The sequence below is a fragment of the Pezoporus flaviventris genome, unplaced genomic scaffold (genome assembly GCF_033815535.1).
Source record: "Pezoporus flaviventris isolate CSIRO_AGI_PZ_B2104156 unplaced genomic scaffold, CSIRO_AGI_Pfla_v1 ptg000035l, whole genome shotgun sequence".
Lineage (NCBI taxonomy): Eukaryota > Metazoa > Chordata > Aves > Psittaciformes > Psittacidae > Pezoporus > Pezoporus flaviventris.
Genome location: NW_026892583.1, coordinates 605,729 through 622,837, shown reverse-complemented (window position 1 = coordinate 622,837; position 17,109 = coordinate 605,729). Strand labels below are relative to the sequence as shown.

The 17,109-nt window shown below is 43.5% G+C and overlaps 1 protein-coding gene across 2 annotated transcripts in view; it reads left to right on the top strand.

The window, feature by feature from the left end:
• The first annotated feature begins 5,067 nt into the window (after positions 1-5,067).
• The window catches only part of CAPRIN1 (cell cycle associated protein 1), a 33,023-nt gene continuing 20,981 nt past the window's right edge, over positions 5,068-17,109 (top strand). The window contains exons 1-3 of one of the 2 annotated variants that reach the window (XM_061462057.1): positions 5,068-5,438; positions 14,027-14,089; positions 15,743-15,829. In XM_061462057.1, the coding sequence (XP_061318041.1) occupies positions 5,247-5,438; positions 14,027-14,089; positions 15,743-15,829 (342 nt within the window). In that variant the 5' untranslated portion in view covers positions 5,068-5,246. The remainder of the gene's footprint in view (positions 5,439-14,026; positions 14,090-15,742; positions 15,830-17,109) is intronic. The other variant, XM_061462056.1, reaches the window with a different exon arrangement.

Below are 17,109 nucleotides of genomic sequence, written 5' to 3'. Positions count from 1 at the left end.
TGCATATAGTTTGTGTAGCCAAGTAGTGCCCCAGCCTGGTTATTTACTTCTCTAAGCTGAAGACTTCTGCAAACAATTGCTTCATGAGAGAACTGTGTGACACAGAAGTACATTTTATAATGATTCCCCATCAATGGCTATGTAGGAAAATTTATCATTTAGTAGCATTTAGTCGATTTTTTCTGTATTGCATTGGAATTATGCTAGTTTTGACTAAACACACTATGAGCCATCACTTGATCCCCGTTGAACCCAAGTGTCTTTTACATTTTTTATTAACCTTGCTGCTAACACATCAATTGTTAACATTTGTGGTAAAAAAAAAAAACCTTGTAATTCAGTTTCACTCAATCAAAAACATATATAGAGCTTCCAGCCCTTATTCAGAGAGGTTTGTTTTGTCTGGGTTTAATTTTATTATGAAACTTAGCCAGCCTGTGGGCTTAGATAGAATGGGAATTTCTCCTCTCTTCTGGGCAAATTCCTTTGGGAAAAGGAAACCTAAATAAAAGCAAAGCAGTAACTTTATAAACCTGCCTGATAAGCAGGAGGAACCACAGCTCTGAAATGCGCAGAGTGGGCCCCTCTTAAGACAATGAAACTCTCTCTGAGGCTCCTGTTCCCACACAGGACTCCTGCTCTGGGTTGCTACTGCTCCAGATACAGCTCCCCGAAGTTAGTTTGTAACCAAAAAGGCACATGAAAGATACTGCTGACTCCTCAGCAGTACCCTGGTTTAAATGTTGCTATTTTGTAAGTCAAAGTATTTTGGTTCATTTCTTTTTCTAACCATAATATTCGGATGCTGAATCTGGGAACTGAAAGTAGTTGGCAATAGTTGGTGTTTCTTATTTTCTCTGTGCCACTGGTGGAATAGGATCTGCTTTCAGCTTAAGCTCTATGCCTGCTCTTACTGTCATGTTCTCAGTGGCGTTTGAAGTTTCAGACCATTCAGTGAGACCTGTCAGGGAACTGATGGATGAATAAATCTGTGATAATATAGAAAGGAAGTTCCCAGTATGGGGGAGCAGGGTGGGAAAGCTAGTGAGATGTAGGACAGGTATTGCAAAAGTGGGTAACAAGAAGATCCCTGCTTGGCTTAGGACACTAGGGAGGAGCACTTTCTTTTTTACCTGGAGTTAGAACAAAGGGGCAGGGTACTAGCTGTACTTCCCTCTAGGATTTTCCACAGAGGGAGCAGCAAGGCTTGGCTTGGTCAAAAGTCCCAAAGGAGGTGGGCAAATGGAGGAAATCTGGAATGGGAAGGGCTGGGAAGATGTGTCAGGGGTAAGAAAAGTGATCTAGAGGAGAAAAACCCTGCCTGAGATAGCACTGCAGTGAGGAAGCTCGATGTCCCCACAGCATATCTATACAGGAGTTGAGCCCTGATCACACCAATCAGCTGATCTTCTTTTTCATACAGCTGTCTGGTTGTGTGTATTCTAAATACATCTGTGTCTGGATTTGTCTTTCTGAGGGCTGGAAACCAAGAAGCAGATGGGAAAGGTGCATTCAAACTTTCCGATTACAGCTGATGTAAAATAAAGATTAACGAAAACCCAGAGAGATCCTGCATGGGAGACGCTTCCCAGGAACATGAAGAGCAAGGCTAAGTGACTTCTAAATCCGGATCTCCACACTGCTTGCAGGGAGGTGGAGGTCTCCCTCAACTGAGCAATCCTGTGGTCTAAAAATTCATGTTTGTGGAAGTGCTATATGCCCCTTTCCTGGGGTGACTTTCTCTCCTCTCTTGCCTCTCTGTAGTGATTAGAAATTGTCACTCCAAACTCAGCAGCTCCAGAGCTGGCCTTTATTTACACAGCTCACAAACATGAAATACAAAGCCAGCTCCCTACAAATAAGATGTGATCTGCATGTGATTATGCTGAAGCCTGATTTCAACCAGCCAGCTAACATCAAAGAAAGAGAAGAGACCCGAATCCAGATTTACAAGGAGATCATACCACACATGGTAACTAAGGGGGGTACTTATCTCTAAGAAATGTAAAGGTTGAGACCCACAAGCTAATTACAAGTTGGTCATGCTACAAGTTGCCAAGGTAAAGTTTACTGACGTATCAGAGGTGGTTCAACGCTTCCTTAAAGAGGTTGAGGTCTCAACTCTGATGGCGGGGAATTGCTATGCAGGGCTTTCAGGAACAGGTTGCCAAGAGAAGCTGGGGGTGCCCCATAGCTGGCAGTATTCAAGGCCAGGTTGGATGGGGCTTGGAGCAACCGGCTCCAAGTGAAGGGTGTCCCTGCCCGTGCCAGGGGGCTGGAACTGGATGAGCTTTAAGGTCCCTTCCAGTGCAAACAGTTCTGTGATTCTATGGTATTTTGGCAGCTGAGATCAACTATGCAGTACAGCCTGTTTGTGTGCATTTATTTTTGTGGGAATTTTGGAAGCTTTACTTCTGAAGTTGACACAGAGTAGGGAACCATACGTATTCCAGCTCTTCTCAGGCTGCTCCAAGAGGCCACTGAAGGGTCTGGAGATTTGGTTGAAACCTACACAGGGCGATTGCAGCACAGTGCTGATGGTGAATTGTCCTGTAAAGCAACAGTGACAGATATTTTTGGTACAAAGTCACCATGATAGAGAAAAAATCTGTTAAAATAATTTAGTAAGGCTTTTCCCACACTAAATTAACAAGTATAATATGAAAGTCCTCCTTTTGCAGTTCCTGCCTAAGATAAGAACTTAATCCTTTGCTTATAGTTACTTATGCTTTAGCATGTAAACTTAGCAGTCTCAATTCAGTCTCTGGCTAACCAAAAAGGCATCCAGTGTAATTATGAAGAGCTTTGATGCAGTAATTGTCATGTAATTAGTGCTCATGTAATCTCATGTAATAACTGCTCTCAGAAGCAGTATTTTCAACATTTTTTTTTTTTTTTTTACTTGGAGATCCTGAACAGTTGCTGTTTTGTGTTACCCTTTCCCATGAAGAATAAATATCTCATGTCGGTGGACAAGACCAGGCTTTATTCTGGTCCAACATGGATTCTAATATATCGCCACCAATTTAGAGTGGTGAGGCACTGGCACGGGGTACCCAGAGAAGCTGTGGCTGCCCCATCCCTGGCAGTGTTCAAGGCCAGGTTGGACACAGGGGCTTACAGCAAGCTGCTCTAGTGGAAGGTGTCCCTGCCCGTGGCAGGGGGATGGAACTGGATGAGCTTTAAGGTCCCTTCAACCCAAACCAGTCTGGGATTTTGTGATTCTTCTTTTATCACAGGTATCTTTTTAGCTCTTCAGCAATACAGGATTTGAGCACAAACTATGTCAGCATCCTATGACTTGGCCTAAAATTTAGCTAAGCTGTTGAGGGCCTAGAGCTTATGTAGCATTGCAATGGCAGTGTAATAAGAAATGTATACAAACGCATGAAGCAACTCCATATGATTTTAAAGCATTGTATTTTGGGGTCAAAAGGCCTCAGTGTGCATTTGACTTAGGAAAAAGGTAATTTCAGCCCCTGTGTAAGGGGCTTGGACAAGTAAAGGCACAGAAATTAAGCCTTGTAAACATAATGGTATCAACAAAACCTCTTTGGTAAACAGTGAAAAGAAACAGGCTTTCAATGTTTAAAGATTTTTTGTTATACTTTGTTTATTCAACTGAAATAACCATGTTGGGTGATTCACTGCACTTGTTTTATAATCTGTTATGCAAAAGGAGATGATTTGGGAAGCAAATAATCCAATATAAAATAACAAAGCATTTTGTAGAGCTGCTACAGAAAATGCAGGCATACATGGGAAGTAGAAGCATAAGAAGCAATGTTCATAGTTGGAATGAAGAGAAAAAAATGGTGGAAATTGAATTTTCAGGGCCTTATATTCCCAAAGTCTTCCATCCATTAATTCCAGAAAGACAACTGAATAAATACTAAAACCTGTCTAATGTTATTTAGCTCCCCAGCCTGCTGAAGGCAGTGGCATTTCATTTTCAAGCCGTACCTCACTAACAAGGCAGAGCATTCATTCAGAAATGTCCTTTTGTTCACGGAAAAACTAATGCTATGTCAGTACAACGTCTTTAATATTGAAGCAATTATTTGCTGCCAGCATAGGTTTATGAAATACTAGCTAGACACGGTGCAGCTGTAGGCCACAGGGATGTGTAAAATACGTAGTATTTGGGGATGTATTTGTAGAGAGATGCAGGTACCTCTGACACGAAACCCAACGTGAAAAGACAAACGAAGAGCAGTTTCCAGTGACTGAAACGCAGTTAAGGCCTAATCACAGCTGTTGCACTCCACCTCTCCGGAACCCTCCCACAGTTACAGGGACGTGCCTTAAAGGCATGAATATGCAGAAAACGCTTTTTGTAGTGATGCTTATACCGGGAGCGGTGCGATTGGCTTCCCTCAGGGGAGACCTCCACTACCCCAGACCTCCTCAGCGAGGCAGCGCCCCGCTCCTCAGCCCAAAGCCGCCGGCTGATCCACGAGCTGCGCTGAGTGGCGGAGGTGGTGCCAGGCAGGCAGCTCGGTGCAGAGCCTAAGGAATCCCGCTGCGGGTCCGCAGCGCCGATGGCAACTGAGGAAACTCCACACTGGCTCGCTCCGCCCGTCTATTGTGTCTGGCGCGGGGGCGCCCGCCGAGCGCCTGAAAGACCCTGTCAGAGCCGAGCCGACAGACGGCGCCGCTGCCGGAAGCGCGTGCTCCCGCCCGGGAAGGGCCGGCAGCACAGCGCGCTCGGCGGTCGGGCTCAGGCGTTCTCCGCGGGCACCCGTAAGCATTGAGGACCCCGCGCCGCTCGCTCCCGGTCCGCTGTCGTGCGCGCCCTCGCTCTCTGCCCCAGTAGCGCGGTGCAGCGGTAGCAGGAGCAGCGCGGGCGGCGGGGCCGGTAGTCGGCTGAGGCGGCCATTACTAAAGCGAGAGCGCAGCGCACTGAGTTCCCCCCCCCCTTCCCCAAGGGCGCACACGGTGAGGGGGGTGGCGATGCCCTCCGGTACCTCGGCGGGGTGGCAAAAGGCCGAACCCCGGGGGATGACCGTTGGGTGCGAGAGGCTGCGCGGTCACGTGATCAGTTCTTTGCGCGGGGGGGGGGGGGGGAGGGGTGGAAGGGGGCGCGCGCCGGCAGGTGCGGCCCGCGTGCGCGCGCCCTGGGCGTGGGGAAGCGGCCGCGCGCGCGCGCGCCCGCCCTCCCGCGTGTCCCCGGCGGCGGCCCGTTCCCCGGTAACGCGGCCTCGCGCTCTCTCTCGCTCTGCCTCTTGTGTTTCCCTCTCCCAGAGATGCCCTCGGCTACCAACAGCACCATGGCGAACAGCAGCGGCAAAGCGGGCCCAGGCGGAGAGGCTGCCCCGGCGGCAGCGGCGGCCGCCCCGCAGGCATCGGCCGGCAGCATCACCTCGGTGCAAACCGAGGCCATGAAGCAGATCCTGGGAGTGATCGACAAAAAGCTGCGCAACCTGGAGAAGAAAAAGGTGATCACTTCCTCCTGTACCCTGTGCCCCCCGGCTGACCCCTGCCTTTGCCCTTCGGGCCCTTCGCCCCGGGAGGCCCCCGCTGCCCGCCGAGCCTTGCCTCCTGCTCTGGGCCCTCTGAAGGGACATTGAACTGGCCCGGCCTGTTTCTCTCCCTGTGCCCGCGGCCGGCCCCCTCGGCCCGTGCCCTCCCGGTCCATGGGTGAAGGAGCCCGTGGCCTGCGCGGGTTGTTCCGGGCGTCGCCCCCAGGGGCCGCCCGCTGGAAGGTTCCAGAAGGGCGAACGCCTCATCTCCTGGCCTTTCCCCTTTCGGGGGTCCCCAGGCCCCTTCTACCGTCCGCCGTCGCCGGCGGCCCCAGGACCCAGCCGGGCACTCCCCACCCTGCCCTGTGCGGCACCAACAGTGGGTATAGGCCGGAGAGGCCGCGACCCTCGGGGCCATAGCGGGGCGGCAGCCGCAGTCCCCTCCTCGCTGCCGGCGAGACCCCTCGTTGGCGCGGCTCCCTTCCCCCTCCCTTCCGCCTTTTGTTTCCCTCGGCGGGGCCTTGCCCAGCCGCGCTCTCGCCTCGCCGCAGGGAACGGGCCCCAATTTCCCCTTTCCCCCCCTTCATGTGGCCGGAGCGCTCCCGCTCCGTGTCCCGGAGGAACCAGCCGCGGGGAGAGGGTCCTGCGCGGCTGGGTCCGTGAGAGCCCGGGCACATGGAAGCGGAGCTAACATGGCGGCGGCGGAGGCAGCCCCAGCCTCCCCGGCGGAACTGCATTGTGCGAGCAGGCTGCACAAAGCCGGGGGCCGCGGCCACCCCACCCAGGGATTGTTCCATCTCTCCTTTTCCATCGCCTTCAGCTTCACCCCTTTGTGAGTCTTAGGTCAGCTGGAAGCGGCCTTTCAGCAGTTATATTTAGAAATAGCTACTAAATCCGTGGTCCTTGGACGGTTCGAGTTGTGACAGAGAATAAAAGGGTGTCTTGGTTACTTAGGGTTTATGTGCACCTACTTTGTTGCTTGATTAAACGAGCCTCGGAGGGCTTTCTGACCTGCAGAGCATGAAGTGTTCATCAGCAAAATACTAACATACGTGTAGCCTAAAGACTCGCTTCAGAGCACTCCGTTAGTAAGCTAAAATTAGGGAATACTGAACAAATACGTCTGTGTTGAAGCTCTCCATCTGGTTTTGCTCTTAAAAGTAAATAGGCGCAATTGCTCTTGTATTATTTCTTTAACACTTTAGATCGTGGTAGTCTAGACTAGTATTCTACGTTTGTATAAGGTGGAATTATTAGCAGTAAATTAGTATGTACAGATGAGTTGCAGATGAACCAAGATGTGCTTTACCTGTAAATACACCCACAGTGTTGTTTCCCACTTACCAAATGTGTGGTGTTTCCTGGCTTTTAAAAACAAAAGGACAAAAAGCAGCAGGCCAGGAGCTTTTAGAGATACTTTAGAATTGGAGGATCTTTTCTTGGTCCTTGTCGGAATACTGTTGTGCACAGACAGGACAAGATGTCTGTCTTAAACTTGTCATTAATACATACAAATATATGTAGACACAAAACCACTAGTCCTCAACTTGAGGAAGAATGCAGGTCTTTCTGTACATCTCTGCTGGTTTCACTACAATAAAATGGTTTGAAATAATTGTATTTAACATCTACAGAAATCCTCTAAACATTATTCTGTGAGGCTCAACGTGGACATTTTAAAAACTAGAATGAGCAGGAAAACATTCTTCCGATCAGTTCTCTACTCTGAAGTAATAGAGGATAAGCACACTTACTGGTGTGTGGGTCAGCTTTCTTTTCTAGTATTTACCTGTTTAAGATTAATAATTAACACCTAATTAACACTTGTTTTCACTTTTCCATTCTATTTGAATGGACTCTTATTTAACTTTTATAATACGTTAAGTAAGGAGGATGTGTAAGAAGCTGTTATTTTCATAGAAGAGTGAAAACTGATGATGTTGGTCCTAGGTTTTGGGTGGGTTTTTTGTGTACCAGTGTCTGCTGTCACTACTCTTTTTAACATAGCAAGTGAATAGAAGGGATCAAGTGCCGTTTTCCTGGCTTCTGTTGAAAGATGCTCCATTAAAATGACTTAAAAGCATCACTTTTTAGAGTATGTGATGCTGGGCATAAAACAGAAAAGGCAGAGGCTAGGTTTTGAAAAAGAAGATGTGGGTGTGCTCTCACACTGATGAATTAAAGTTCAAAGATTTCTCCAGGTCTTAATGGGGTGAAGATGTTCTGCAACTTACCGAAGTAGGACTCCAGCACTACAAAAGTCATGCTCTTGGTGTGTTGAAGCAGAATTATGAATTTGGAAGCTGGAGCCTCTTCCTTGGTGGGAAAATCAACAGTTCTTCAGCAAATCAACCCTGTTTATTAAAGAGAGCATTGCAAGCTTAGGGTCCTGAAAACAAAGCTTATTGTCCACATGGGCATCAGTATTTTTATTTTATTACTTAAGTACACACACTCATTCACTTCCCTTTATTTTGAATCTTTTTTTTTACAATAATTTTGCTTTTTTAACCATCCAGAAAGTAAAATCATACTGGGTACTGCACAGACAGGACAGAAGGAAAAATGCAGTCAATCTCAGTGAAAACTTGTTCTTAGTTGAATGTTTAATCCCTTCTTTGTCAGCAGCTGGTAAGAAAGGGCAGTAGAGATGTTTTTTTGAGAGTCTTGTATTTGAGGTTGAATACAAACATATACTTGACTTGGACACATGCTTTTGAACGATAAAATCCAACTGCTTTGTAAGAGGTGCCATCTTAGGTTTTAAATGGTGTGTGCAGCTTTTAGTTGAGGGAAGGTGACTCTTTATGAAGAAATTGGACATGTTGAAGTAAATGGCTTAGTGTCATGTTTCCTTCTAAACTCTGAGGATAAAACAACGTGACCATCAAACTACAGCACACAATTTCAAATAGGATTAGTTACAATTAAGCTCTGCTATTTTGAATGTTTCTGTATGAACTAGAAATACTAGGTTATTGGTTATACTTTCATTTTCTCTTCCTGAAAGCGATCTCATTATTTGAAAGAATGAGCGTTGCTTGTGTTAGAAGGGACTAGGATAAATTGAATTGTTGTTCATAAATGTATGTGAAAGCATGGCCTGGAAATGTCTGTGTTCTCTTCATCTCTTTAATTTGGAAATGATAAGAGTGCTGTCCTGTTTTCCCCTCTGTTCAGGTATGACTGGATATCTGTGTATGCATGGGAGGGAGTAATTGAAGGGATGTTTTCTCTACCAGACCTTCAGATGTGCAACTTGAGTGTATGTTGACAAGCTTAGTTATTTAAAAGCTGCATGAACTCCTCTGGGTTTTTGGTAGGTGTCTGAGGCTAGAATCCTCCTAGCTCCCCAGGTGCCCTGGGACAAAATACTTAATTCAGACCTGCATTTCCTTCTTCTCCCTGTCCCTTCTTTTTAGGGGGACAAACCTTTCCAAACTAAGCCAGCCGAATGTAGCTCAAACTTGTGTCTTGATACAATGGGTAATGAAAACAAAGTTATTTTTGCTTTCAACTTGTGTCATATAGCATGAGCTATGTAAAAACAGTTTTTAAAGCCAAGAGTTCTGACAGGGACAAAATACCTCATTTGCTAACACATGTTTTAAGGTGTGGGCAGGTGATCACAGATTATTGTTGGGCAACTGTAAACACAGAGTAAGCATTTTAGCTTGAGCTACTTGACATGACTTGAGCTTGGTGTGTACAGTTAAAAAGGTGGCACATTCTAGCAGGAGCTGGTAATTTAAGATGCTGTTGCTTTATCAGCCTGTCTCTGAATTTCCAAACAAGTGTAATCCTGACTGGGTTGAAAAATGAATGCTTGAAAAGTGCCTCTCTCATTACTGCACAAGAATTTTCACTGGAACAGTAGATGGATGATTCAAGTTGATATGATTTGGTTCAGTAAAATGTCATAGGGAATGGCTATGAACTTATAGTAAAAGCTGGGATCCGTTTTCTGTTGTAGGTGCAGGTAATGATAGCAGGGAAATGCCATGCTTCAAGTTGCCCATCACAGAGGCGCTCTAAAGGGCTTTTGCACCATTTTTTGGGCCACTTGGAGGTTCAAGGCTTATGTCTCCAGAAGTTCTCCTTGCGAAGCTGGGTTTCAAATTTATCTTAGGAGGTTAAATGGGATTTTGAAACCGAAAAATAGTGAAATTCATTTGAAACTGTGTATTGAAAGCCCAAATCTTACTTTGAAACCTCTTTGATAGCTGGTTTGGATAACCAGGCTGCTTCATCTAAAAACCAAGCAGGTTTATGGTTTCTGCTTTGATACTTTGTTAACACTTCTCTTTCAGCCCAAAAAGATGCACAGAATGTGTTGGGAGAGCTCACTTTGTGTTCTTGGAGACTGGTTTGTTCCTAGAACTCACTGGTGGAAAAGTAAATGCTTTTGAACATAAATTATGTGTAGAACAAGATTTAAGTCTCTTGCAGCGTAGTCAACCTGCAGATCCATAGTGTTTCTATAGGAAATAGTGTGTGGTGATTTGGAAAGAGAACACACATATATGAAGCCATCAGAACTTTAAGGAGTTTCACTCATCTGTGTCTTAACTTAGTTCTGGTTACTGAAGAAGCAGAGTTGTTTTTATCTCTGTAGTCAACTCATTGGAGTTTAAAAGCTTTACATTTTGGAGATCTCAGGAATCCGTAAGTTCTTCTCTATTTGTTTGGGAGGGAATGGGTCCTGCTCCCAATACAGCATGGAGATACTTCTAAACCCTCAAACTTACCAGGCTTTGGGGAAACCCCACAGCAATATTTATAACTGTTACTTTGAAAATAAATTGTTTGAATAGAAGACCTCCAAGTGCTTTGTGTTCCAGAATATTGATGCTAATGCTTCATTACATCCTTTTGCTTGTAACTCGGGACTGAAATGGTTTCCTGGGACTTGTTAGGTGTGTGGATAGCAGGAAGTGCACCCAGAGGGGAACTGTGGTGGGGTTTGGGAGGTTCTGAACTTCAACATGTTAAACTGATACAGTTTGTGTGTTTTCACCTTTTTGATTCTTTTTTCTGCCTGTTTTTCTGAGGAAATAGTCATTTTCTGAGAAATTTCTGGCCAGATTGCTGAGGAGGTAAACTGATGAATAACTGTGGAGATGGTGGTGGAGGGCAGATAAAATGTACGAACATAAACCACGTTAACAAACTTCTGTATCATAGATCGGCTTTCGTTTTGCTTCAGTGTATTAGGCAGCTGTTTTAAGTTCTTGGTTATTTTATTTGCTTGATGCTGTTTAAAATACATGCAGTTTTTGAGATACCTCAGACTTGCAGTGGTCCCCTCTGTCTTTTGCTTGTAGTGAAGTGTGCATTACAAAACACTTACTTCAGCTGGTTGGGGAGTTTACTTTCCACCTTGCAGCTTGTTGCATATACTTGTGCCACTGTCACTGGTATAAACCACAGCATTGGCATTATCTGGTTAAATATAGTGCCTCCCTCCTGCTCCTGGCCCTCTTTTTTAAGGGTTATTTTTAATCAGATCATTCCAGTGATCCAGTTTATAGCGTAGCACTGGAAATGACTGTAACAGCACAACTGAGTGGTCAGGCATTTTTAAACCCAGTATTGCTTTTGAAGCTAACGTCATGTAACTACATTTTTTCCCCCCTTACTTGAGGATGACATTTTTGAGGCACTTGAGAGCGCATAATGAAAATTGAGTGTGAGAGGAAGGTATCTGTTAGCATAATAAAGTAACTCAGTTTTGTATTCCTATAGAAATAAAGTCTAGGGCATACTTAAACAAAGAACACCACCACCTTCCTCCTGCCTCTATGTCCAGGTAGCCTCAACAACATGTTGTGTACTGTTCTCCTAGGGAACTCCAGAATACTTCAGGTATGTCAGTGAGAAAAGAGCTGGAGCACAGTGACTTGCTGTCTGCAGAACTGGGGGCTGCTGACTCATGAGCACTTTAATAGACAATTTATGTGCTCACTTTGCCACTTGATTTTTATATTTCTTTTCTGCTGGTTTAGCTTTTATGCCTCAAGATCTGTATCCGTGATGAGTGAGGATGGAACTGTGTAAGGGGGGGTAAAATTGGGAAAGTCTTTACTTCTTGCAGACGCTGCAGTAGGTTGCTAAGCAGGAATTTTGCTGCAGTTGTTTTAGAGCAGTGGTGCTGCTCTTAGATTGCCGTTAGTTGACAGTACAGATTAAAAAGAAAGCATTTGGTTTCCTTAATATTTGTGTGTAATGCAGCCTTCAGACCTTATAGTGTGTTTGGGATGATAGAAAACTGCTTTTCTTTGAAAGATTTGTGGTAACCTATAGCTAAATACACATTCTCTTGTCCTCTGCATTGCAGCTGAAAGGGCTTTCCTTCTTCTGCTTTCACCTTTCTGATATGAATGTTTTTAAGGAAGAAAAAGTTACTAGAAGTAACTTTCCTTCTGTGCCTAATGGTTAGAAATAGACGTATTACTCTTTCTTTTTGCTGAATAAAAGTGAGCAACATATTTACAGTAGACCTAAGACTATTTGATTAGTTAAGAGAAAACTTATGCACTGTTTGAATTAAGCATATTGTTAACACAGTATGCTTAATCTGAATATACCAACCATGCTGAAGTAAGGCTGCATGGAAAACGTGCAGAAACAGAGTTATTTGGGGTATTTCTGTCTCTTCCCTCCCTTAAGCCCTTAGCCACTGAAATGGGTTATGAGTGTTTTGCAGTGTAATTTTGCAATATGTGTTTTTTTCAGCCAGGTTGACCTAAATAGTATTCTAGAATTTGGTGTTCCATCATGTTTGGTTTACTGTTGTTGTTTATGGGTTTATGTGGAAATTGGATCACAGAAATTGGTAGGGCTTTTTTAATACATTTTTGTAGGTGCTGTTCAACTGGCTGGTATTAGCAGTCTATTAACTGTGCAGCTTCACAAACAATTGCATCAGTGTGACCAAGGGAATTGTAATCCACAGCATGGGAGTAAGTGACTTGAGCAAGGAGGAACTTTTTGCGAAGCCAGTTCGTTGTAGGATTTAAGCAGTGGAGGCGTTGGTTTACCTGGCTGGCCTTGCACTGGGGTATTGCAATGCTAGAGCTCTTTACCCTCCCTTTTAACTTCACAGCTCAGCTACAGTCTCTTAAATCATGAAAACTACTCCTGTGACTGCCCAGCTGTGTCTTTATTTGTTGTAAAGTGAGTATGTAGAAGAGTAAAATGACCTTATTTCATGCCTCTGGTAGATTTCCAATATGTTGGATCCTCTTCAGGGCTATTTTTATGATCTATTAGGAACTGTGGCTGCCATGTTTGAAAGCTGTTACCCTGCTAGTGTCTGTCCCCAGTATAGAATTCCTAGTGATGCTATTTCGGAGCTCAGGAACTTCTTTGACTTTGCTTAGGCCATTCCTGGCTCTGATGCACTGAAAGATGAAGTGGTTGTGCTGTGTCTAATCTGTAGAATTTCCTGTTGGTGCTACGTGGCATCAAAAGGACCAAGTCTCATAAGGGTGGTTTTATGTTTCAGTAAGTGATGCTGGGCATCCAGTGCTTCATAAGAGGAGCTTTATGGTAAAAAAAACGCAAAGACCAACAACAAAATATCTGTCACTTGGTGGCAAATGGAAACTCAAAATTGTGGTTGTATGGGGACTGTAATTTTCCCTTTCAAAATGAAGTGTTTCTGATTGCTTTCCTTTTCATGTTGTTGTTATGCTAGATAGGGAAGATAATTGAGGATTCATTTAATAGCTTCCTTTTAATAAGCTCAAGGCAGATTTCATACAAAATACAATTGTGTGATAATGCAGAAATGGTGAAAACATAGAGCTTAATAGCTGGGTATGGTATTCTGATGGATTTGGCTTCTCTTCCAAGAACCTTTCTACTTAGCCTGTAGAATCCTTGTCACTGGGGCATGCATAAGTTTTACCTGCTTTTGGCTAATGTCCGTGTTTTGCATGGTTTTGTGTTTAGACAGATGAGAGAGCTGATCCTGCTGCAAATTAACCTAATGAGTCCTGTTTCGGTTTCTCCCCATGAGAAGGAAATCTTAATGCTCTTGAACAAAAGTATTTTAGAGCTATTAATATGAATTGTGTTGGTGAGCATTCTTGCACAAAGGATTAGAAACTTCTAAATGCTTTTAAAACTGCCTTAACTGATGCAATTACAAAGAGTTCTGAATCTTAATAGCATTGACTGTTTTTTCTGCAGTCATGTTTTTGGTATTGTAGTGGTGCAGTGGTAATGGGCTGTGACTCAACTGTGTTCAGCTTTCTTGTTTGGGCTGAAGGAAGTGTGTATGGAGAGTGCTTTCCCTGTTAGGAAGATTGCGTATTTCCTCAGAAACTGAGACTGGTTGTGAAGATGTATTGTGCTAGCCAAAAAACAAGGTTAAAAGATTTGTCTCTTAACCCAGAAGACAATTTTTCTGTATTTCTACATGGCAGTTCCATGCTTGTGTAATGTGTTACAGTCTGTGCCCACTGTAATATTACACTACCTAATTCCGTTAGCAGAAGTAGAAAAAAAGCAGTAACTTGATTTTGGCTCTTCATAATAGCATTTTTCTTTCTTTTCAGAGCAAACTTGATGATTACCAAGAACGAATGAACAAGGGAGAACGTCTGAATCAAGATCAACTGGTAAAAAGCAAAAAGACTAACCAGATCTCTGTTAAATTGTCTTATGATCTTGGCAGGGAAGGAAGGGATGAATTTCATTTCCCCTTTCCCCTTGTTAAAAGCTACATTTTTCTGAGTTCTGACTTGCCCTCAGTTTTTTATTGCCTATGTTTTCTGTTAATCACAACTGAAAGATTAGGTTGAGGAGCCTGTTTTAATGCTTTATGCTTGTTGAGGTTAGCTTGTGAATAAGCTGTGGTGAACAGCCTAGGACTGTTGAAAGAACTAAATGATACCTTTGAGGTTCTTTGGACATCATCCTTTTCTTCACAGAAAGTGTGCCCAGGGAGAACTTAAGGAGCTTAGTCACTTAGTGGTAGCTTGTAAATACTGCGCGGTCTGGTTAGAGATGGAGCTTACACCAGGGGCTCTGAACATAAGCTACGTCCATGTGTATATCACAGCTGTCAGTGTAGCAGATGTGCACCTCTAGATAAGATGGACTTGGTGGATGTATGCTGGTTTCCTAAAGTAGGAAGTTGTAGGGCTTGTCTCAACAGCAGTTTTCCAGTTGTAGTAAATATGAAGCGAGTAGCAAATTAAATTCAGTTGTGTGATACAAACATGCATATTGGTACTTAAAGAGATTGCCAGATGCTCAGTAATCAGCAGTGTTTTGTTGATGATTTTTAACAGTGAAAAAAATGAAGGAAAGATATAAATGTACTCTGCAACTATTGCAGCTGTTGGCAGTTAAAGAATTAGCTGTTTCCCTTGGTCCATGTGATGCCTTCATCTGTCTGGGCTTCACTTTGGTTCTTCTGTGCCAACTATGCTGAAATACCACTCATCTTCTGCTTCTACAAATTGGCTAAGAATGATGAGTTCTGCATATCACCTGATGTGTATGTGTAATGTATAATATAAGTTTCTTAGCTGTATTACAAATGGAAATCCCTAAAAAAAGGCAAAACCAGTTCATGCTCCTTGCTTTTCAAAGAAATTAGGACCTTAACCTTTTCTTCCACTCAGATGTTACTGGATAATGTTCTACCAAGAAACATACCCGTTATTAACCTCTTCACAGCAGGAGTGTAAATGTCTTTTCTGGGTTCTCCCACCCACCCCCCCAGCTAATTTGAGTCTCTTAATTTCTCATACTGCAAAGTGGGTTAAGGAGCTTGGGTTGTTTGGGTGCAAATCAGAGTATTAGATTTAAGAAAATGGCAAATAATGAAGATTTTCTAGAGGAGGGAGCATGATGCTCTGTATATGGTTTGATTTTTTGGCTCTGACTCAAGATAACAATGCATTAATTCTCAAACCTTTAATCTCTTGAGCAGTTTTGAGCGGCCAGATTACTCTTCTCCGCCATTCCTCTGGCCTGCCAGTTAGTTTTTGTCAGAAACTGGCTAAAGCCAAACAGCATGTCATGGGCACAAGCATATATAAGTGTATGCTTTAGCTTATTTATTTAGGAAACCAGAGGCCCTAAAGATAACCACAAATTTTAATATTTCTGCCAGTGAAGATCCATGTTTGACTTAACATCATTGCAGTCTCATTCAGGGAGGTGTGTCTCACTGAGGAACTGAAAATGCGGTGATTTGTTTGTTGGAAGTATGTATTTTTATTTGCGATGGTTTACTTTTGTGTTTTCTTGTTTCTGTTAAGGATGCGGTGTCAAAATACCAGGAAGTGACAAATAATCTGGAATTTGCTAAAGAACTGCAGAGGAGTTTTATGGCTCTGAGCCAAGACGTAAGTAAAGAGCAAGTGGTGCACCATGAGCTATCCAAACACTTAGGTTTTAAACGATTTCACTGATACTAGATGCAATAGTTGCCTCTACTGACAGGGGTGGAATGCTTGTGATTTCTTGTGTGGCTGGTTTACTCTATGTACTAGTTTGTGTGAGGTTTACTCAAGACTATTTCTAAAAGATTCTCCTGATGGACTACATAAATGTATAGGAACAGAAATAGCGCGTTCATTTTCTGACAAAACATAACTGTTGAAAGCAGGGTGATCACAAAATAGGCCATACAACATTAGAGACAGCCATTTCCTGCCAATAGTAACATTTTCTTTAATCGATTTCACAAGCCTGCTTCTTTCTTTGGCAAGTGGTTGAGGATTACACTGTCATCAGGAGTAAGTTCTAAAACTCTAATGGGCAATTCCAGTTATATGAACAGCTTTGCTTTATTTTTTTTTTTTTTGTGCCAAGAACTGCAAACAAAAAGCCATTTTAGACCTCTGCAGTATCATTGCAAGGAAGAACTGAAGCAGGTGAAAGTGTAATTCCACAGGACTGGAAGATTCTAAATGCAGTAGTGTAGTTGGAGTTAATGAGTTATGGAAGGAGCAGCAGTGCTGGTAGGATTTGTTGTGTCATTGATGTTAGTGCAGCAGACTGATCTAGCAAGTGTATTTAGTTTGGGGACAGACTGGGATAACTTAGAGGGCATCAGCATCCTCACATTATAAACTGCTTTCTACATCTGATGTAGTTGTAAATGTGCAGGCCTCTGAGGCAAGCTGCTGCTTTGCTTTTCTTGCATCAGGGTTTCATGTATGTTTATGGAATGTTAGCAATGAAGAACTTTCTTCTTCTGACAGGTTTATCCTGACGTATTTCCCTCGTCAGCTGACTGCTAGAAGAAGCAAGTGAATCCAGGAGTAATAAATAGGGGCTCTGCTTTCACATTTGGTGGCACTTTTTCCTGATTGAAGTTAGTTTTCATGCAGTTGACTTTAAGATAAGTCTTTGATTTTAAAGAGGAAGTTTAGATGTTTCAGAGGGAGAAAATTACTGTCATAAGTTGCAGTTTTTGAAAGCAAAGGTGGAAGTTTTGTATAGTTACAAAGGGAACAAGTGGAATTTTGGACTCTGGGTGCTTGGATTAATAATGAGAATGGAAGAAACATCCTGTAGGTTCAGACTAATGATGCATTTAGACCAGCGCTGTGACAGCAGTTGTAGAAGGTACTATGCACAGCACAAGGCTGATGGTGATCCTTCATCCATTCTCTTCCAG